General features: G+C 42.0%; 1 protein-coding gene across 8 annotated transcripts in view; it reads left to right on the top strand.

Annotated features, from left to right (window-relative positions):
• LOC131248570 (uncharacterized) overlaps nucleotides 1–10,770 on the top strand; it is a 74,307-nt gene extending 63,537 nt beyond the window's left edge. Inside the window, exons 10-13 of one of the 8 annotated variants that reach the window (XR_009172304.1) lie at nucleotides 6,873–6,936; nucleotides 7,202–7,295; nucleotides 9,400–9,535; nucleotides 10,404–10,770. Coding sequence is in view for 4 of the 8 variants with exons in the window: in XM_058248920.1 (XP_058104903.1) it covers nucleotides 6,873–6,932; nucleotides 7,202–7,270 (129 nt within the window). In the remaining 4 variants the exon portion in view is untranslated. Of the gene's footprint in view, nucleotides 1–6,872; nucleotides 6,941–7,201; nucleotides 7,633–9,399; nucleotides 9,536–10,403 lie in introns of those variants that run through there. The other 7 variants (XR_009172306.1, XR_009172296.1, XR_009172297.1 and 4 more) reach the window with 7 other exon arrangements.
• Nucleotides 10,771–23,357: the final 12,587 nt, after the last annotated feature.

Raw genomic sequence — 23,357 nt, forward strand, 5'->3', positions numbered from 1 at the left:
TACTCTCTATCACTGACTTCGGGCATCAAAATAAGGATATAAAATATCGGGGAAGATTGGAAAGGTTCAATTTGGTAAAAGTAGGCCTACCCCCTAGAGAAGGCAACCTGTTCTTCCAGGGGCTCAACTTCCTTTCCATTTGTTCAGCCATTATGTCCTAGATATGAGAGGCTGGCTTCCTTAGACAGAGAGGGAGGCTGAGATAGGAGGAGGGAAAAGATATGACTTTACAGCCAAAGAATACATCAAGGTAACTCATCTCCTCTAAAGATATATTAATGCCCAAGAATTCACTTTTACAGAGATTGGTGCTCAAACCCAAGACCACTTTAAACCACCTGATAGCTATCTGCAAAAAGGACACCATCAAATCATTGGCCTCACAAAACCGAACATTATCATTTGCGAATTGAAGGTGACTGATAGGGATAGGCTAATTCTAGACCTCAAAACCTTGAAATAACCCTTCAAATTGCCCCTTGGATAGGCTTTCGCAACAATAACAATGAGGAAGGGAGAAAGGGAGTCCCCTTGCCTGAGGCCCCAAGAAGCTTTAAGAAAGGCAGAAGGGGAGCCATTGATTAATATAGAAAAGGAGCTGAAGAAATGTAACAACAAATCCAACTCCTCCACTTATCTCCAAAGCTCATTTGTCTTAACAAATAATCAAGGAAACCCTAGTTAACCTTATCATGGGCCTTTTCTAGATCTAATATCATAGGCCTTTTCTAGATCTAACTTGCACACCACCCCCCGATTTCCCATGCGATTACAGAGTCAGTACAATCATGGGCAATGAGGGCACTATCGGTAATTTGCCTCTTAGAGATGAATACACTCTGTTAAGGCAAGATGAGAGAGAGAGAGAGAGAACTAATCTAATTCGTTGACCAAGTACCTTGGCAAGGATTTTATAAGGGCTAACCATTAGGTTGATAGGCCTAAAGTTCCTCAAATTATTTGTGCCATCCAGTTTTGGAATAAGGGCCAGGAAAGTGCATCCTAACTCCTTTGGGACAGAGACCGAATCGAAGAAATCTATTGCGAAGGCTAACACCTCATATTGCACTAAATCCCAAAATGTTTGGAAAAAAGTCACTAGAACCATCAGGACCTGAGGTTTTATCCCTACTCGAGGTCCGCACTGCCTCTTTCAATTCCTCAAGACAAATAGGAGCTTCCAGAATGCTGGCCTGCTCCAAAGAAGGAGCTTCCAGAATGCTGGCCTGCTCCAAAGAAACAGAAGGAAAGTCGAAAGATTCTAAGACCGGCCTTTCCCAACCCTCATCCGAAAGTAACTCAAAAAAATAAAAATAAATATTCACAGCCTCACCACAAATGGACTTCTTATCAGAGCCTTAACCCCCTCTACCATTAAAGAATAAATCCAATTAGCGTTAGTCCGATTACCGGATATCCCATGAAAGAACTTAGTATTTTTATCTCCCTCTTTCAAGTTTCAACCAAAATTTCTAGGATCTCTGACGCCATTTTATTTCTTCTTCAAACAACCTGGAGCGATAAGAAAACGATAAGTTATCTCTAGAAGGTTTCTCCTTGGCTGACAACATGCGGCATTCCTATTTGACATGAAGATTTTAAATCTCGCTAAGTAGAATATCCAGCTCTAGCTCACGTTGGGCGAAAACTTCCTTCTTCCAAACAATAAGCTTGGATTTCATCGAATGAAGCTTCTTAAATAAAAAGAAACCAATCCAGCCCAACACATTGAATGAAGACCACCAATTGATAATAAGGTCTTGAAAACCTTTGACTTCAAGCCAAGCAAGCTCAAATCGAAAGGGCTTGGGGCCCCAATTCATCTCCTCAACTTCAAAAAGGATAGGACAGTGATTGGAAACAATTTTTAGAAGGCCCCATTGCCTTGAAAGAGGAAAAAGTTGAACCCATCTATAATATACCAAAAACTGTTTAAGAAGGGACATAGCAAGGACTGACTGACCATTAGACTAGGTGAACTTCACGCCTCCCATCGGGAGGTCCACCAAGTCGTGCTTCAAAATCCAATCGACAAAACATCTCATGCTGCTAGAAACCTTTTTATGATTCAACTTCTCATGGACAAACTGGATGGCATTAAAATCATCACCTACACACTAGGGAAGCAACCACCAATCATAAGTCTATGACAACTCCTAGATTAGAAAGAGGGCCCTAAGGAAGGTTAATTAGGGCCATATACACTAGAGAAGATCCATCTAAACCCTAAAGAGACCCCTCAGAAAACTGCGTTTACTAAAAATCGACTAACCCACACATCCTCCTTAGCCCAAAGCCTCAGATGCCATAGGAGGATGATACCACCCGCCCACCTGACTGACTTGAGGACCACTAAGTCGACCGCTTTACGACCTCAAACAAACTCTATCAGAATCCAATTGGAGCTTTTCCTGAAGAACAACTATGATGGCTTTAAATCTCCTACACATCTTTTACTTAGATGTGTCTATCGGGGCACCCTAACCCTCAAACATTCCAAGGTATGATCTTCATTAAGGTACTAGCCTAACCCCTCCACTCCTCTCCATCTTAGGAATACCCTCCAATTCCCTTTCGGACCTACACCAAGATTAATCCTCTCTATACAACCTTTCCCAGACTGTGGAGATCGATGCTAAAACATCTTTGGAGAGATTCTAATACCCTTATCTTCAACCGTAAGGAATAACTCGACATAATCTTCCACCTTATCCGCGAAACAACCCCTAATAGTCAACCCACGTGGCCAAGGACATCCTTGACATCTCTTCCCTCTAACTATAGCAGTAAGGACCTCCACTTCTTCCTGACAGAGTAAGCTTCGTGCCTCAAAGTCATTAGAAACAACCACCGGGGAGGCCCCCATTATGTGAACTAAGGGACCCGGAAGTCCGACTTATGCTGACCTGGAGGTGATACTTTAGACAAAAAGGGATGACCACCAAGGCATCCACTAGGACCACTCGAAACTTCGACTGGCAGTAACGAGCCTCCCTATCCTGATCCCAAAAGAGGGGGTCTAGAAAAACTCTAAATGACCAGGAGAGGGGGTCTCGGAGCACTCACTGTAGAGGATACCCACTCTAGGAAGCAAATTAAAAGGGTTGAGAGCTAAAGAAGGAGAAGAGTCATGAGAGGAATGGAACAAATTAATTGACTCCACCACCATACTTAACTCGGCAACAATCTCTAATTCAGGGAGGGGTGGAATACATTCCCTCTATTGGGAGAGAGGATCTGGTCGACCTCTCCTCAAAATGATCATCTAGGTAGGTGGGAGAGAAATCTCATTGACAATCGGGTTGGCTTAGCCACCCTTGACAACCGACGAAACATGTGGTTAATGCTGATAGGTTGGGTATGCGGCGCCATTAATACATAGCAACAACATTAATCTCTCTCGAATTGTCAACTTTAATGACATTAGGCAAAGGAGCACGCATCGAACCAAAAAAGAGCGTTAAAGCTTGCGGCAACATCCACAGGGACCACATGCAACTCTTGGAGAAGGCAACTTAGTAGACCCATTAAATGCTGAAGGAAGCACATACAAAGATATTGAGGTCATTTGGCTTGACGCCTACTCGGGAACCACTGTCACTACAGGACGTGTAACACTCCTACGAAGCTAGTGGGAGGACACTAGGGTGGGCCCTGATAGGCTCCACATGGCAAAGATTGCAACCCTAGATCTCGAAGGGGCCCCGGGAAATCAATCTTGGCACTCCTACTAGAGGGTCCTATCCCATCATATAAGCATCGCTTACGATCATTGACATATGGCCACAACGACACCATGCAATTAGACAATTGTAAGGAGCATGAACACTATTAGAGCCAACTCCACGCAGGCACCTAAACCCCCATAGTTTGAAGGAGACACAAACGAACTGCATGTGGGAGACTATTGGTCTGTTGGATTGCGGAGTACAGAACAGGAACGCGTACATCGTTCCCCCTTTGGGAATACGCAGGAAAATTAGCCCTACTACCATGAAAATTGGTGGAAGTAGAGGTTGAAACCAGAACCACCCCACCTACACGTTGCACCTGGACGAAGAATTTGACCTCTCTGACCTTAACTTCAATAGACTCCAAGGTCAGCGAGGATTTCTTCCTACGGACACAGATCCTAGCACACCACAATTCGTACCAACAGTCTGTAGCCTCATCGATGATCCTCACCTCGCCCAACCAGGAGCTCGTTGCCACAAAGGCATCATCAAACCAAAGTTCAAGAGGTAGATCGAATAAGGAAAACCAGACGACCTCTGTCCCAAACAAGGACCATTCCTCCCACCTAACCAGATACTGTGTTGGCCAGAAAACACGGCCTGATCAATAGTAATTGAGGGATGGAGAGAAACCTAGAATACCAACTCCTCCAGCTGACAAAGGAGTTAGTTCTCTTTAAGAAGATTACGGGATAGATGAAGCCAAAGAACAAGATCAACTAAAGAGAATCCTTACTCAAGGGAAGCCGCCTACACCATTTCAAATTGGCCCAAGCATTATTGACGACACAGGGTTTGAAAATAATGGTCGACTTTGACACCAAAAACTAACTTGGGCTCAGGGATGGTAGGAAACTCACTTTGTAATAATGAGTTCAACATGATTTGGGACTAGATTCGACCCTCATTAGGATCAAGAGCCAAAGAAGACCCGAGGGTACCCGGCTTGAAGTTCCCCAATAGCGCCCCTTTAAACAACATCGGATTGACCTCCTGGGAGTTCCCAACCATCACTACCTCCAAGGAAGAACTACTAACAAAAGCGACCCCCTTACCGTGATATTTTGGCCCATGGCTTTTCTTCTCCCCCTTTTCCCCCTTACTATTTAACCTTACTAGGCCCAAATTGGGCCACCTAGACTCTTAATTCTGTCCTGTTGAACCTCTTACCATTCAAGCCATCAATGGCCTTCGTACAATCTTCCTCCAGCTCCATTCTAACAAAGGCAAAGCCTTGATGGTAGCTTGACCCCTTAACCCTAGGAATAGCCACCTCACGCACTGTCCCACGTCCAAAAATCCGTGAGAAGTTGACGTCCATCCATTCCTCAGGAAACCCAACCTACAGAGTGGGAAGATCTAGAAGAAGCCCACCCTCCCCCCTTTGTCTTATGGGACCTAACGGAGCTCATCTTCCTACCTTTACCTGCAGGAATCCAATCATTGTTAGGTTTCCCCACACGAATCATCGTTAGGCTTCCCCACACAAGTTGGCCCCGGTAAACCATAAATGGTACATAAAAAGACATCATAACCATTCATGTTACTGGTTTGGCAACAACAGTCCAGTAGGCATAGCATGGAGTAAAATCAATCAGATCATGTTCAGCTTCATTAAATTAATCCATTCTTTACATAGAGACCAATGTGTTAGAGGGCTACTTCAAGATTCTAGCCCATTAACCTGCATTTAGATATTTCAACAATCTAATCTGCTTATGCGTGGCACGCCTCGATGGTGGTTGTTCAGATAAGGGCATAACCACGTTCTTTTAATATAGCCATCTTGTTCAGCATGCATTGGCAAGATTGCAGCATTAGCAAGTTCGATCTCTTTAGTTAATGAACATTGGCCAAAGTTACATGGAAAGGAAGATGACCCTGTGAGGCCCTGGTTGCAGTTGTTTCGGCCTAAGCGATGAACAGATCTGGAAATCTACACAAGTTAGTTTGATGACAAAAACCACCTCCATGGAGGGCTGATATGCATGTGAGGTCTTCCCCATCTCCGGTGCATATGGGGGAGAAGTGACCTCTGTTAAACACGGGCTAGGTTGATAAGGGGCATTGGGTAAGAAACCCACAGCCACCACCGGCAGTTATGATCTAGCCATGATTTAAGTGGATAAAATGCCACCCTCCCAGATTATGTGCATTTCTGTATTTCAATGACCACGTCTGGTGAGGCTTCGCCCCATAAACGGCAAAGGAAGCCGACAGAATGCGATTCAGTTCCGTAATAAGAGAGTTAGGCCGGAGATGAAGGTGATTGTAGCTGCGCACCTGCTATTCCGAACACCGGTGACCGGAGATGGGAGCTGCAGGTCTGTGTTCGGAGCTCCATCATCCCAAGTCAGTGCTTCTCCTCCACCTCTCCCCTCTGTTTTCATTTAGTAGAAGCAAACTTGCAATGGCTGTTTAAACCTATAGGCCATGCAGATGTGCACTGCCATTTGTAGACCGTCAAACACCAGACTCTGCAGCAGTCAATTCTCCTGTGCTTGAAATCCGGGCATAATCCTCTCCTGGATTTGGCAGCAGAGAGGTGAAATACAGCAATGGAGCGTCACAATAATCGAGCAGCCAAATTTTAACTGCTGCAGGTCGTATCCAATCGATGCAAGGGTATTACTTTACAATACCATCGTAATTCTCTATCCAAACACGCACTTAGGAGTGGCCTTTCTAAATAAGTTATTATGTTTCTGAAGGAAATCATTCTGAAACCTCATAAAATTCTCCATATAAGGTCTGTGATTAGGATTTTTCAATGCTGATACAGTTGTAAGATTTGACTAGTGAATGCATGTATGTGGCTGCTTATTTTAGGTTGCATTGGGTGTAACTTCATATCATGGTTGACAGGGCTTCCAAAGCTAATCTAGTGGGTCTGGTGTTTGGGGCGGTGCAGAAAACCCAACCTGCCTTGGGTATGCTGGCTTTCTGCTTTCTACCAGCCCAAAAATGTGGTTTAGGCCTGAGGGGCAAAACTCCCACTCTTATTTCAACAATTTTTGACCCTAGTGCATCCTATCAACCTTGGAACTATGAACACCAAAGGGACACTTCATTCACAAATTCAATCAGGAACCTTATATTGTAGTGTTCTAATCGAGTATGATTTGTGGGTGTGTTCAGGTGGCGTATGATGATTTCATTGCAGCTGGTTCGCTAGCAGCTGCAAGGGAGAAAGGACTTGTAAGTAGGTGCTGTGCTGGTAGCTTTCCTGCATTACGGCATTCCTTTATAAAAACTCATGTAGAGAATAGTCGTGCATCCTAAGCATAATTCAGAATAATTGGCCATCACATTTCATATTGGCCGACATGTGTTGGTTTTCTGAAAAACCAACACCTGCATTAAATACGGATTTTTTGAACCCTGATCCTGATAAGTGTGCATTCATGTGTCAACATGCAGAAAACCACCATATGGAAATTGACATGGGCCATTTTGTGTTAATGCAGTTGAGGTCCGAGGGGAAAGACTACATTGTACAGGAAGGTGATGTAATGCTGTTTCGGTTCAACGTCTGATCTGATCAATGATTTCAACTAGAAGGTATTCCTCATTTCTTTAGATCAAAACTGCAACGGAGTTTCACTTTTGTCAACTGCTGTGTAGATCACAATGTATCCGAGGCTAGGGTTCCTTTTTGTAACATTGAGCACACCCCAAAAGAGTGGGCTGGGGTGGGCCATGATCTAGTAAGATTATTATTTTTTTCCTGTATCAAAAGGAAAGAAACTGAATCTGAGGGGAAATTATAATATTTATCTTTTCTTTCTACTTGTTGTATCTATTTCGGTTTTGTTGCAACAAAATGGAGGGATGAAGAAAGGTGGCAATGGCTTTATAAAGCATGAATATAAATGATGAAATTCGGAAGAGCTTTTTTTATTTCTTGGCAAGTTTTCTCTGTGATGATCAACGTCTTTGTTTTCATTTTGGCAGTTGAGGTATTGCATAAATGCTTGGGTCAGCCACTGTATGGTACCCTTGTGTTTCTGCTCTGTTTCGGTGGCCTATGGTTCAAAAGATCCAATCCATTGATATGGTGGATTCCACCATGGATATTCTACACACCACAAACTCAAGCTTAGTCTAGGAACTCTTTCACTGACCATTGCGTTATGCCTTGTTTGACTAACCATCTTCGCTCCACTCGAGCACTAAACATGCATGCTATCAACGCGAATCTCATACTATAATGTGAACTGCGGTTATTTTTCATTCTCTGCTCAGATTCAGACCTCATTTCAGGCTCCAGCCAGCCTCAAATGTCATCGGCTCTAGCTAGTTCCCAGTCAATTCATTTACTGGGCTTGACAAATCAGCATCAACCTTGGTCCATGAGTTTGAAAGTAAGACCCAACCCTGGCTTGTGGACTGACATTGGTAGCCCAATGGGCCTGCCCAGCCCCTTTACAGCCTTATGCAGAGGCAAGTGGTGGCTGGCTGGGATTCTTCTGTGAACTCATTGTGGTGTTTATGCTAGTGTGAAAAGTGGTAGTTACAATTCTCTCCCACCAAATGTATGGGCTGCACCTTGTGTTTTCAGTTGATTCTAGTGGGGTCGGTGGTTGATTAATTTAAACCATTGGTGTGAAGGGCCTCACTGTTTTTGGCACATGCATCCCAGTTTTGAAAGGTTAATTCTTAAATTTGTGGCAAAGAAACCTATGCTTAAAAAAGAGAACACCACATAATGCTCAAATGCAACAAGAAAAAAGGTTACACTTCTCTGGCTATGATGTTTCGGTCTGGGGGATCTTTCGGGCATCGGCAATCCGTGGCAAGTCTGTTCAAACAATGGTTTGCATTACTATGCCATGGGTCCCACTTGTACAAACTGAGAGCTTACTGTGCAAGCCTTGGGCCGAGCATTGTGGAATAGCTTGTGTGAGAAACATCAACTGCAACCATCAGAAAAGTGATGAGAATGGTGGCCGATCTTGCTTCCTGTTGTGGTCGGAATCTTTCTTGACCTACTGGTAACATACAAATCAGAAAAGTGAGCAAGTTTTCGACATAGCATACAAAATCCCTCAGAATAGTTGAGTACTGATATTTCTACAATAAAGAAGTAGGAAAAAAAATCTCTGGTTTTCAATAGACGTACAAACAATAGCAAGATTGATCCCTTATTTATTCGTAGAGTCCCAACGAAAACCATCTGATTGATGGCAATCCCCTCAATTGTCAGTTATTTCACTATTTTTTTTTGTTTTTTTTGTTGTTGTTGTTGTTGTTGTTCTATTTCATAAATTTTATTTCGTTTGATTAATTCGAAGTTCCTTAAATACTTCTGCCTTCTTTGAAATATCATGAACGATTAGACCACCACAGAGGTGTGTAGAAATCTTTGGAAGATACTATATATCTTTTCAGCTTGGCTAGACCTGGGAAGGATAATTTAGAAGGTTTACAGAGATGTTGAAATATTGGACGAACACCAAGTATCATACCTAGGCTATATATAGAATGTTCCTAGTTCTATATACATGAGTCACTCTCTTCATTTGGGATTTATTCCTCAGAGAGACGACTCCCCAAACTTTTAATATTCTCCTAGTGTAGTACAATTTCTTTTGGACTTGTGTTCTCTAACATTATAGCCAAGTTACAGTGCATCACGCTTGTCCTGTGTGTGGAATCTTGCAAGGTGTGATACTTTTATGAAGTGTCACTTGGAGAGGGGTGTGATACTTTTATTAAGTGTGTCACTTCGAGAGGGGTGTGATACTTTTATTAAGTGTGTCACTCCGAGAGAGGTGTGATACTTTTATGAGTAACAACGGGTTAGAACTTTTCGTTCCCACTTTTATTTCACAGAGTCCTAGTCATCAACTCATTTCCATCTTTCCCAATCTTAGAGTGCTGTAAATGAGAGTAATGAAGGAAGAACCAAGATCTCTTGAAGCTTCAACAAGGTACCACAATGGCAGCTCAAACAGGCAGACATTTGGCTTAAAAATTCCATGGTTTCAGATGCATAAAGGTCTTGGGAAATTGAAACCACCTGATAACATGTGGTATCATAGCCATTATATTCTTCATGAAGGAGGCTTTCTGGTCGACTGTTCTATCTCATCAAGTGACTGGATTTTTATCTCATTTTACTAAAATTCCATGGTTTCAGATGCATAAAGGTCTTGGGAAATTGAAACCACCTGATAACATGTGGTATCATAGCCATTATATTCTTCATGAAGGAGGCTTTCTGGTCGACTGTTCTATCTCATCAAGTGACTGGATTTTTATCTCATTTTACTACTGCCTGTGAATCTCAGTTAATCAGTGTTTACCGGAAAGTTTAATGCACTTCTATTTGGCCCCATTTGGATGCCGTGTCAAAAATTGGGTTCAGAGATCAAACCCTTGTTTGATGCAAAATGAGAGTTTAGATTTGAAGATGTGTAGGTTTACTAGATCCAGTTGTGTATATTTTGAGCTTGATGCTCCGTTCACCACCAACTCTGCAATATTGATCTATGAGTTGGGGATTATTGTTCATGTGCAACAAGTAACAATTTTTATGGGTTGTATCAAGGATGTTAAACTGTTTGTGGTATTATAAGTCCTGCTTCCTTTATGATTATTCCTATATGTTGATCTGAAATGAGGACTGAACATATAATGGCCTGAGTTTGGCTTGGGGTCATGCAGGTAATTCTAATGTTTGAGCTCTTGGAGCTTTTGGTTCCATGGACAATTGGAATGGTTTTCTTTTTGGGTATGATTTACTGATTTTATGAGGGTCCCATCTTGCAACCCATGTGGATGCCACCTTTTTTGTACATATAATTTCTGTTTTTCTTGTGGTACCATCAAACGGATTGATCATTGCAAGTGGGGCATTCCTTTTTGATGTTGCCAATGGCTAGTTGCTAGTGGAGTGCTGTTATGACTCTTCGGCTGATGTTGAAGTTGATCAGACAATTAGCAGTTCCACACCAGTTAAATTGTCTGGAATGTTTTATAATTGCATGCTAGATGATAGATATTGATCAATAAAGGTGACAATTTCTCATTATTGTATGATTGCCATTATGCGGTGTAGATAAGTTCTATTCAATGGTGATTACCCTTTTTTTGATAATTTTATGTGTCATTATGAACATCATTATAGATTTTAAAAATAATCTGTTATCACATGATTCATGTTTGGAACACTCAAATGTGATCATAAGTTAAAATTATATACCATGCATAATGCTTATTTTCTTAAATAGGGATAACCTAATTATATTTATAAACCTTAAGTCATTCTACCAATGACTCTTCTAATATTGCTCCCCTTTTCTCTCCTAGCCCGTCATCTCAGAAGTGGCAGCTAAAGGTGGACCCCACATTATGTATAGTACAAATCAAAGGCTGCACCTCTATTATTTTTTTACTGAACCTATGTTATAATCAAACATTCACCATTCATTTTCCTAGCCCTATACTCAATCAGATGGTTAGGATAATAAGCACAGGTGACTTTTAGGAGGGATTGAAAATCAAAGGTTGGTCTTAATGAGACCAATGTTGAAGAACAACGGTTTGATTGGGCTGAAATTGGAGATGAAGAGTCCTGTTGGGCCGATATTAAAGATCAACAGTATGATTAGACCGGTATTGAAGCTGGGTTTGGCATAGTTGTTTTATTCAACAATATTGAGTGCCTTTGTTTGGTGATCTCCATCATGACTAGTTGGAGGATGGCCATTGGTGACAATAACAAGCTTTGGTAGAGTGACTTCAACAATACTCCTTTCTTGCTTTCTCCTGGACTGTGGTGCTAGCAGAAGTTAGGAATCACGGATATGGTGTGTATTGCCAGGAGGCTATTTAAGATTATTAGTTACGATTCCTAGTCAGCTTTGACTATTCAAGTTTTTGGATTGGGCCAGACTATTTGTTTTAAGTTCATGTTTTAGACCATCAATGATGGTATCCGCCGTTGACGAATTGCTATTTATGGTCCATTTCCACTGTCAATCTGTATTACGGGGCTTTAGCCATGGGCCGGATATCCATTCTGGTTTAGGCTTTTATATCTGGGCCAATTTTTATCAAATTGTGGACTGGTTTGGACTCCAATTTCAGGCCAGTTTTGTTAGTCCATTAGTACCAATTTAGTTATATAGATCTAGTTCGGTTAAAGTCTAAATCCAGTTAATATGTGGTGCCCTGATCTAGCCTGAACCTGGGCTTTCCGAACCATACTTCCGGCTTTAATCTTAACCATAGAATTCGGACAAATTTCTGTTCACCAACTCGGGAAAATCTAGCTGTTCAGTATTATTATTAACTTTTTTTTTCCCTTCCTAGGGACAAGCCATGCATATTGGATAAAAGCTGACTATACATTGTGGGCAAGATATGAAATTTTGGTTAATGACTAAGATTGACCTTGCTTTGGCCTGGATCAAGGAGCCTTTAGATTGGTCCATTGAGGACAGGATCACATGTTGATGCTTGAGTTTCAATTCGGGATGGAATCAGTTATATTAGTTATCAAAGTGGCTCTAATCAACGAAGTTTTCTTAATTTGATTCTCCCCATGTATATCTAGGACCGTATTAGGTTGCATCGATATGGTCAACAATATGCCCTTAAGAGGTCAATGTTTGATAGGATCCGGGTAACGTGAAGTGATTAGTATTGGTGACGTGTTTAACTAAGTTTGTTTTGCTTGGAGGTGTTGGCTCCCTACTCTGGACTTTGTGGACTAGGTGATTTCCAGAGTGAGTTTTTTTTTTTTCTCCTCCTTCTCTGGTCATTCTTCTCCTTCCTCTTGCCTCTTTTTTTTCATTTTTTCCTTTTCACTGCTCAACATGTTTGATATGTCGGATAAGGGTGTGAAATCTACACCTTCGAGGGCGATTCAGATCGGGGAAGCTTTGATTCCATATCCAGGGTTCTGTTTGAACCATCTTCTCCAGTGCCCTTGGGACGCAGCTGGAGGATGGCTTCGGGCCTTTCTAAGAGGGTAGTTGCTCAAATCTCAATTGAGCGGCCTATTGATGTAGGCTCTGGAGGGTCGTCGTTGAGGGAGATTGATATGGCCAGAATCAGATCTGAGTTATGGATTCCAGACTTAGTAGGGCTTCGAGCCCCCGTGCTCAGTGAGGTCCCCGAGATCCCGATGAAGGGGAAGTGGCCATCTTCCTCATCGCCCTCCAGTGTAGGCTTTTGACTTCCGCTCCACCAATTTGTGCGAATGGTGACCTCCGGTTTGGGGTTAGCCTTGGGTAAGCTCATCCCTAATGCGTGGAGGGTGCTTTTGGCGACATACATCCTCTGGTTCCAACTCGGTAACAATGAGCTAATGACCGAGGAGTCCGTATACTTGTACTAGCCCAAGTGTCATCCAAAACACCTGAGCTGGTGCTACTTCTTGGCGTGGGCGAATAGAGGTCACGCTCTCATCTTTAGTCTTCTGTCCTTCAACAAGGACTGGATGAATAAATCATTTTGGGCATTAGGAGAGTAGGAAGTGCCTATTGCAGAGCTGCCCCGGCTGTGCACCCAACTCCCAAACAAGTTTGCCACACTAGGTCGGATATTGCTAAGGAGTTTAACTTAGATTCTCTCATGTTTTGTCTTATTATTCTCTACTTATGCTGGTCGTTCTGCTTTTGCAGTATTCTTGAAGAGTCGTCCTGACCTATCTGATCCACTGCATAGGTAGGCGGACAGGGCAAAGGTGAAGAACGAAGAAGTCCGCTTCTGGGGGGCGTTGATTACCCCGAAACTCCCTTTACGATTCGGGCTCGATCGACCCATTTCTTTTGCTGCCCTTGCCCTTACTGCCCCTTCTGGTAAGATGTGTACTGTAGGTTTGCTTGGGTTGGAGGGACTTTCACTAATAGTGTTCTATTTTGCAAATATAGCTGAGCCGCCGAGACCGGTCAAGAGAATATGTCCTCCTCCCATCGAGGAGATGGTCATGAGAAAGATAGAAGTGTAAAGGAAGGTGCCTCCTCCAACCTTCTAGGTGATCGCTGACGCTGGGGGGTTCTCGGTAGGACTGTCAGTCTCGGCTGCGTCTGGCAAGAGGACACGGGAAACTTGCATCCAGGCTACTTCTTCACAACCGACTACTGTGGAGGTGGTGGATTTGGAGGAGGCTCCTCCGGTCCTTGTAGAGGCTCCCCGAGGGCTCGAGGCTCACACAGCCGAAGGGGATGAGGCTCAAATGGCCATGGAGGCGGAGTCCCAAGTAGCTGAGGAAGCCGATTCCTTTGTGGTACCAGCCCATGCAGAGGAGGGTGGCACCTCGAGTCTTCGGGGCGTCAAGGAGGGGACGCCGGTCTCTCGCCATCCTGGGTAGCACATGTTTGGCTTGGTCAACTGGGCGGCCAGACATGCTCCGGAAGACCAGATCGCCGAGCTAGTCAACACACATCCGCATGTAGTTTTGATGAGCGTGGCTTCTTTCTGCTACAAGGTATATCTTCTTACTGATATTATTTTAACTTTAGTTTCTCGTCTAGTTAACATACCTTTTTTGGTTTTCAATCCGTTCTAGCAATCGTAGTCGTTTTCTAGCAGATGAGGCAAGTGACGAACGAGTGCAAGCAAATGGAGGTGATACTTCTCACGAAGAATGCTGAGGTTGAGGCCTTGCAAAATGCTCTCGAATAGTCTAGCGAGGAGCGGACTGCTCTGGCGATCTAGTTGAATAAGGCATGACATAAGGAGGGCCTAGTGTTGATCGAGCTGGAAGGGACGAAGTTGCACCGTGACTCGACCTTGGTTGGGCTGGAGAGGGTAAGGGCACACCTTTCCTCTGTCAAGGCTGATGCAGCTGGGCTGAAAGCCGACACTGCTAAGTTGAAGATAGAGGCAGCTTCAGCAGCCAAGTTGGCTGAGGTCGAGGCGGCCATGACTGCTCGGCTGTCTGAGGTTGAGGCGGCTATCCCTGTGATCAAGCTTGTTGCTGTAGAGGAGTATAAATCTTTAAAGGAAAGGGCCGACGAAGTAGAGGTGGTCTACACTTGCGGCTATGAATGTTACATAGAGGATGTGAAGGGGTTATGCCCTGATCTGAATCTGGATGCCCTCCTCAGCGACGAAGTCACCGAGGAGCATTCACGGCCGGGGCCCAAGATAGGAGAGCCAGCGCAGCTTAAGGCCGAAGTCAGCGAGCCTTCTTCTCAAGGTAAATGAGCCTCATTCTCCCCCTCCCCCCCCATTTTGAATCTTTAATATTATGAAATGAAAAAAGGAAATTTTGTTATTGGCTTGTCTTGTTTTGAGATGTTTGCATATCTAATCGTCGAGGTTGCACGTAGTTTATAATGGTAGGTCCAAAACATTAGCTGGGCAGAGTTAATGAATCTTTATAGGGTAGATACTGGTATTACTAACCTCCTTATGAGGGGTCGAGCAGACCGGGGGGGGTGTTTCTCCCCCACGTTGTGGTTGATCACGTTAAGTAGGGGAAGTGATTGATGGTCAAACCTCATCTCTAAAGGTTGGACCATTCATAAGAATGGTTAATAGCCTAACCTCTTCTTTAAGAGTTAAACTATTGATAAGAGGGGAATTTTCCCTTGCATTAAGGGAGGTCCTTGGTAGCCTGTGTAGATAAAGAAGTAGGCAGTATGTTGAATGAAACGTTCCTCATTCCCAAAAAACTTTATTGCAATTTTAGTAGGAATATAGAACACGATCCCAATTCATGACCTAGACGGTCTATGGGTGGTAGATTTTCAAGTGCTCGGCGTTCCATTGGTGTGGCAGATGTCGTTCCTCCATGTCTTTGAGCCGATAAGCACCGAGCCAGGGCATACCCATGATCCTGTAGGGCCCTTCCCAGTTTGGCCCTAGGATCCCCAAACCGGTCTCCTTGGTGCTTTGGAAGGTCTTGCTGAGGACCACCTGTTCGGAACCTTCGTACTTTCACCCTGCAACTGTAGTATCGGGTGACCTGCTGTTGCCGAGCCACGACTCTAAGCTGTGCTCGTTCTCTTGTCTTTTTGAGGAGGTCAAGGTTTGTGGCCAACTGTTCGGCGTTTTGAGACTCATCGTAGGACCGAACGCGCATTGTAGGGAGCCCCACTTCGATTGGGACGACGTCTTCTGTTCCGAAGGCTAGAGAAAAGGGGATTTCTCCAGTAGTCGTTCGTACTGTGGTCCTGTATGCCTAGAGCACGTAAGGGAGCTCTTCGGCCTACACTTCCTTAGCTTTTTTGTGCCTGGTCTTGAGATGATTTTTTATGATCTTGTTGGTCGCTTCTATCTATCCATTGGCTTGAGGATGCCGAGGTGACGAGTAGACGTTGCGAATGCCGAACTTCTCGCACATGCCTCAGAATCTTTCATTGTTGAACAGTTTTTCGTTGTCCGAGATGATGGTATGGGGGATCCCAAACCAACAGACGATATTTTTCTAGACGAAGTCGGTGATTTTCTGCTTGATGATTTTGACCAATGGTTTGGCTTCTACCCATTTGTGAAGTAATCAACTATGATGACCGCGTACTTGGTCTGTCCTTTGCCCATAGGTAATGGGCCAACGATGTCAATTCCCCACTAAGCGAATGGCTAGGGCTCAGTCATGGGAGTCAGCTTCTCGAGAGGTTGGTGAGGGACTATCGCGAACCTTTGACACTTCTCACACCATTGCATATATTGCTTGGCATCTTTTTGAATGGTTGGCTAGAAGTACCCTTGTCGAAGAATCTTGTGGGCGAGGGCCCACCTACCAGAATGGTTACTACAAATTCCTTCATAGATTTCCTTCAACACCTAGTCAGCTTCCTCAGGTCGGAGGCATCTGAGGTAAGGTAAAGAGAACCCTTTCTTCTGCAGGATATCTCCAACCATCCTATACCGAGTAGACCTAGACTTGAGCCTACGTGCCCCAAGATGGTCTTCGGGTAATTTGCTGCCATCCCGAAGATGGTCGATTATCGGGTCCATCTAGCTTAGAACCACATTTACCGGAGGAGCAGTCTCCGGGTCGGGCTCATTAATTCTTGGTTCAGCCAAGAATTCGATCGGGATCGACCTTGGGATATCGTCCTCAGTTGTGGAGGCCTATTTTGACAGTGCATTGACTTTAGAATTTTGCGACCTGGGGATTAAGTTAACGCAACATATGAGGAATTTTCCCATCAATTCGCGGGCCTTCTGCAAATATTCCATCATCCTTTTCTCTTTGGCCTGGTATTCATCAGTAACCTGGTTAACGACAAGCTAGGAGTCATGGCAGACATCGAGAGTTCGAGCTCCCATTGTTTCTGCTAACTTGAGACCCACTAGTAATGCTTCGTATTTCGCAACATTATTCGACATGTGAAATTCGAACCATGGAGCATACTAGACGTGAGTCAGGTCTGGGATCTCGACGATGACCCCAGCCCCGCCGTGTCTGGAATTGGACGAAGCGTCAATATATAATATCCAGAGAAGTAAGTCGGTCTTGGTGGCCTGATCACTCTCAATGAACTGGTCAACTTTGCTGCTTTGGATGTCTGATGTCAAGGGCAGCATATCGACTCCTTCCGGTCGACAATGTCCATCTAGCTGGTCGGCTTCGTCGTCCGCAAGCTGGTCGACTTCGCTGCTGTAGATGTTTGATGTTATGGTCTGTGGATGTACTGCTTTTGGCCAACAATGTCCATCCAGCTGATCGGCTCGAACGCCCGATAGAACGAAAGAGTAAGTTCTGATCGGTTGCTTCCGAGGAACTTCCAAGCCAAGTCACAACTCCCCAGGAATTGTACACCATACTGCTCGGCTCGGGGTCGACCATGCATGACAAGTTAAGAGGAAACAAAATCTATACTAAGAAAGCCCCCAATTCTGTGCTCGGTGCCTGGATACAAGTCGACCTATTCAAGACAACTACTTGGCCGACTAGGGATGCTCTTTTTAAGTTAGTCATAAGGATCAGCGCGATAGATCAGCTCGAATGGTCAACCTCGGCTCATCGATGTCGGCCACAACCTTCTGTCAAGATAATTTAGAATCTCGACTACTTCTTTCCCTCCTGAAATCTTGCGTAACGGTTGAGAAATGTACACGACTATTGCGCCCATGATTGAGAAATACCTCTCTCTACATAACTAACTCTGGAAGGCTATAAATATGAGCCACTCTGATGGTGAAAGGTAAGTACAACCGATGCAGCCTAAACTCGATCAACTGGACTCAACTTTCCTAGTTTTAACTTATGTATCAGAGAGTCCCCCTACTACAGTCAGGGCATCCTCTGTCTTCTTTGTGTGCATGTATTCGACCGTCCAGTGGTCTGGCAAGGGTGAAACATAAAACTGCATCAACAAGCTTCATCTACAAGAGACTCATGCATGTTCTGGTTTTTGGCCCAAATGAGGTGTTGTTGGTACATTTGAAAGGCAAAAGTGAAATTGAAAACTTTTTAGATTTGGAATGTTTAGATCTATTTCCCATTTAGATGAAAATAGAATTTTCAATATTTAGGATATTACTTGTGATCTTTGATTAATGTATGTCTAATGACGATCATCCTTCTATGAAGAAGGCACACTCCTTGATTTATCTCTAATAAAGGGTAAGTCAGAGAATCCTCTCCAAATCACACTATAAGGCTATCATCAGAGAGGGAAGCAGGAGAGCTATAATGCCCCAGAACCTGCTATTTGAGTACAACAACCCTACTTTTGAGTTTGTGGGTTTTAGCTTAAACACGAGCCATGCATGAGGTGGAAATGCACATGCGTTTGGATAATCAGTTTAGCACTTGGCTCGAAATTCACAATAAGAGTCACAATTAATCGTTGTAATGCTAATAAAAAGACGAGTATAATTATAACCAAAATCAAAAAATTATAAAATACAATCCAACAAGTATATAAGTTAAATCCCATAATCGGGGATATACAATAGAGTGTCCAAAATGTAGAGGGCATAAGACCTAAAAAAAAATTAAAAAAGAAGAAGAAGAAGAAGAAGAAGAAGGAAGAGAGCTTCACGACTCTCAACACAACCCTACGCTCTCATTTGTGCTCTTTCGACGTTACATCCTACTCCTAAGTCACTTATATATGTCAAATAAAAGGTGTCATAGGCCTACATAGTGAAGTACCCCCAAGATTATCCCTATAGCATAATAACCAAGTATTACAACACAACAAAACAATCATGCTCACGTGCGAGTTTTATATGTTATTGATGCACACAATTAAGAGATGCAAGTGAGTCAACACAATAAATATCCACAAGAATTAAGTTCATATCAAACATACACCACATGAATTAGACTCTAGGATTAAGAATAAGCATCGGGCCGACATGTGAGTGGCCCCTTATGGCTAATCGGTTGGTAAAAGTATGAGAATGCACACTCGCATTATTAGTCACTCGGTAAAGTCCTCAATAGAAAATGGATACCCATAGTATACTATCAATTGGTAAAATGCCTAAAAGTGCAAGTCATTTAATTAAGCACTTAGAGTGGTTTCATGCCTCGGATGCGTATCTTCAATCAAATATGTTTTGCTCACGACAACATGTTCACAACAATTTGGCCTATTTAGCTATATAAGTTGTGGAGGCACAATTCTCGATATGCGACACCCATAGTAAGTTAACTAGCCAATGAAGTACAACAATTGTACACTCATACTGTTAGACACCTGGTAAAATCTTTATGCTTTAGAATGTATATCTACAATTGAAAGAGGCCTAGTCTATCGCCAAACCAGTTTGTACTAATCCAAGTCAGAGATGCGTGTCTAGCTGACATGCAACACCCATAGTAGGGTTTTGGTCCAGATGGCTCCGTACTATGACATGGTTGTGGTAAAGCTCGTACGAACCATATTTAAGGAATTATAGCCCTGAATCCACTTTTTCATTTTCTGGATGATAAAAATGCCCATCTGCTACAACTGTGCCTCATACGGTAGGCTCTCGGCTTGGAAAGTAAAATGTCATTTTAAAAAGAGACGTAGGCCCTGCCCAAAATTGAATTCATCCTACCCTTGGCCAATCTGATCCATTCCTTTTAATTGAACAACCATAAATCAACATAAGGGTTTTTCTAGTTTTATGTTTGAAGTTCTCTGTGGCCCATAACTACAATAATGTTATGCATTGATTCTGAAATGTTTTCTCCTATGTGGTCCATTTATGATGAGTTTTGCCCTCAAACTTGGGCCGATAACATGAAATTAAAATCTCATACATGTGGATGGGTCCAGTGGGCTCCATATAAGATGTAAATGGGTTTAAAATGTGGGGCCCTTCCACATGAGGGTTATTTGGTCGTTTCCTTTTTCATTCTTTGGTTTTTTTCAAGGGAGGTAAGGATGGTGTTTTTTTTTGGCTCATTTCCTTTTTTCCTTCTTCCTTGGTTTCCTTTAAGTTATTTTTTAGGTTTATTTTATTTTATTTTATTTTAATTTGGTATGAATGATGAGAGTTTGTGAAAGGGAATATGGTGTGGAAGATTACTTTAATAGATGAATTTTTATAATAAAAAGATGTTGTAATGAATGAATTTTGTAATGCATGAATTTTGTAAGAGAAGAATGTTGTAATGTATGAATGTGATGAATATTAGAATGAATGAATGTTGTCATAGATGACTATTGTAATGGAAGAATGCTAAGATGGAAGTATGTTGTAATTGATAAATGTTGCATGGTGAATCATCAATATTTACTGTGGATCACCCATATTCACTGTGAGTCGCCAATATTTTCACTATGGATCGTTGATATTCAGTGTAGATCATCAATATTCATTATGAACCGTTGATATTAAGAGTGAGTTGTTAATATTCATAGTGGACCACTTATATTTCCACTGTGGATTTGGGTGATCTTATACTTATTGGAAAGGTAATTTGATAAACTTTCAAATACCTTTAAAATCATCTCATTTTGACACCATTTGATTGCCCAAAAGTGGGCTCAAATTTCATTAAGATCAGTGTGGATCATTGATATTCACTATAGGCCATCAATCTAACAAAAATAGCAATAATTCTCTTGTTACATGTTCGATTTGGATAATTTTATACTCGTTGGAAATGTAATTGGATGAACTTTCAAATGAATTTAAAATCATATCATTTGGACACCATTTGAATGTCCAAAATTGGGCCCAAAGTTCATCATTCATCGTGAATCGCTGATATTCACTATGAACCATCAATCTAACGAAAATAGCTATAACTCCCTCGTTATATGTCTAATTTGGGTAATCTTGTACTCATTGAAAATTTAATTTGATGAAATTTCAAGTGATTTTGGAATCATCTGATTTGGACGCCATTTGATTGCCCAAAAGTGAGCCCAAGGTTCATCATCCACTATGAATAACTGATATTTACAGAGGCCCACTTTTACATAGTAAAATGATGTCCAAATGAGATGATTTTAAATCCATTTGAAAGTTTATCGAATTACCTTTCAAAGAAGCATAAGGTCACCCAAATTGGACATGTAACGAGGTAGTTATGATCGTTTTCGTTAGTTCGATGACTTATAGTAAATATCAACGATCCACAGTAATGTTGATAAACTTTGGGATCGCTTTTGGGCAATCAAACGGTATCTAAATGAGTTGGTTCCAAAGCCATTTGAAAGCTCATCAAATTATCTCTCCAATGAGAATAAGATCACCTAAATCAGACATGTAATGAGAGAGTTATGACCATTTTAGTAGCATCGGCTATTCATAGTAGAAATATCAACGGTCCACAATGAATATTAGTTGTCCACTCTTAATTTTAGTGGTCCACAATGAATATTAACGGTCTACTCTTAATATCAGTGGTACACAGTGAACATCACTAACTTAAATTGAATATCAATGATCTAAAGTAAATATGGGTGATCCACAGTAAATCTTGACGATCCACCATACAACATACTTCTATCTCAGCATTCTTCCATTACAAAACTTCATCTATTACAATAGTCATTCATTTTAACATTCATCACATTCATCCATTACAACATGCTTTCATTATAAAATGCATGCATTGAATCATTCTTCTATTATAAAAATTCATCAATTACAATATTCTTCCACACCTTATTCCCTTTTACAAACTCCCACCATTTATACAAATTTTTTTTTAAACCTAAAAAATAACTATAAAGGAAGTTAAGAAAAGAAGAAGGAAGAAGGAAAGAAGCAAAAAACACCATCCTCCCCTCCTAAAAAAAAACAAGGAAGAAGCAGCCAAATGGCCCTCGTGCGGAAGGGCCCCATGTTTTGAATCCATCTACACCTTATGTAGGGCCCATTGGGTTGTCTAGAAGTAAATCCATCCTGTCCACATGTACGGGGTTTTAATTTTATATAGTTGGCCTAAGTTTGTGTCCACATGTATGGGGTTTTAATTTTATTTAGTCGGCCCAAGTTTGGGGGCAAAACTCATCACAGATGGACTGCATAGAAGAAAAAAAAGTTAAGAATTAATGCACAAATTATTGTAGTTGTGGGCCACAAAGAGCTTTAAACATATATCTAGAAAAACCATTCCATCGGTTCATGATTGTTTGATTAAAATGAACGAATCATATCGGTCAAAGGGTGGGCCAAATTTTAGCTTTAGGTGGGACCCACATCCTTTTAAAAATGACCTTTCACTTTTTGATACAAGAGCCCACCATACGAGGCTTAGTTGTGGAAAATGGGCGTTTTCATCCTCTAAATAATGAAAAGGTGGATTTGGGGTTACAATTCTTTAAATCTGGTCTGTACAGGCTTATGCCACAATCACGTCATAGTATGGGGTATTTAAACCAAAAATCCCCATAATGAGCTAACTAGCCAGTAAAGTACATTGATGGTATATCCATACTGTTAGGCACATGGTAAAATCTTCATGCCCTCAAGATATGCATTTCTAACCGACGATGTTCCTATTTATGATTAATAATATAAATCATGTGAGTCTACCTACAATCGTGCATAACCCCTATAGATACCTATAGTGATCGCAACTACGATAGCATAAGTCACAATTGTCCCCCAAAACTAGTGGCTCATTCTAATTGTTACTAGAGGGTGTATTCCCTTAAGAGCCAATTTCCTTATTTAAAAGTCTAGCCATGGACACACAATAATAAAAAAGGGTTTTCCTTAGGCGAGCCATAAAATGGCCCAATCATGAAACATGACGTGTCCGAAAGTTCGTTTTACTTCCATAGGATTAGGCCATGAGTCTTAGGGCATGTTTTCATAGAGTAGTTTATAATGCAATGGCTAACTTACATGCGAAGCCCTTATAAATGATGGATACATCTACTCAACACAGCATAAGACAATCATTTTAGCATCCAAGCAACTTATACATGAATAATGCAGTGATACACCCAACGTTCAAGTATGTTAGCATTATTTAAGTGACCTACACATTATTCTACGTATATAATCAACACATCGTGCATCACAAGAAAGAACTACTATATATAAAATTACTAGATAGATACCAATTTACATTGCCAGAAAATCTTAAAGGGTATATCTGTACCTGATTTCTATTAGGGTTTTTAGGCTACGAATGCTTCGACGTGGGCGACTCACGACATCGATGGGTTTTACGGTTGTGGGCCCAAGGAAATTGCGAAAAACTTAACCCTATCAACATAGTCTGCAGTTAGAACCAGAATTAACCCA

Source organism: Magnolia sinica, chromosome 1 (assembly GCF_029962835.1).
Source record: "Magnolia sinica isolate HGM2019 chromosome 1, MsV1, whole genome shotgun sequence".
In the NCBI taxonomy this organism is placed as follows: Eukaryota; Viridiplantae; Streptophyta; class Magnoliopsida; order Magnoliales; family Magnoliaceae; genus Magnolia; species Magnolia sinica.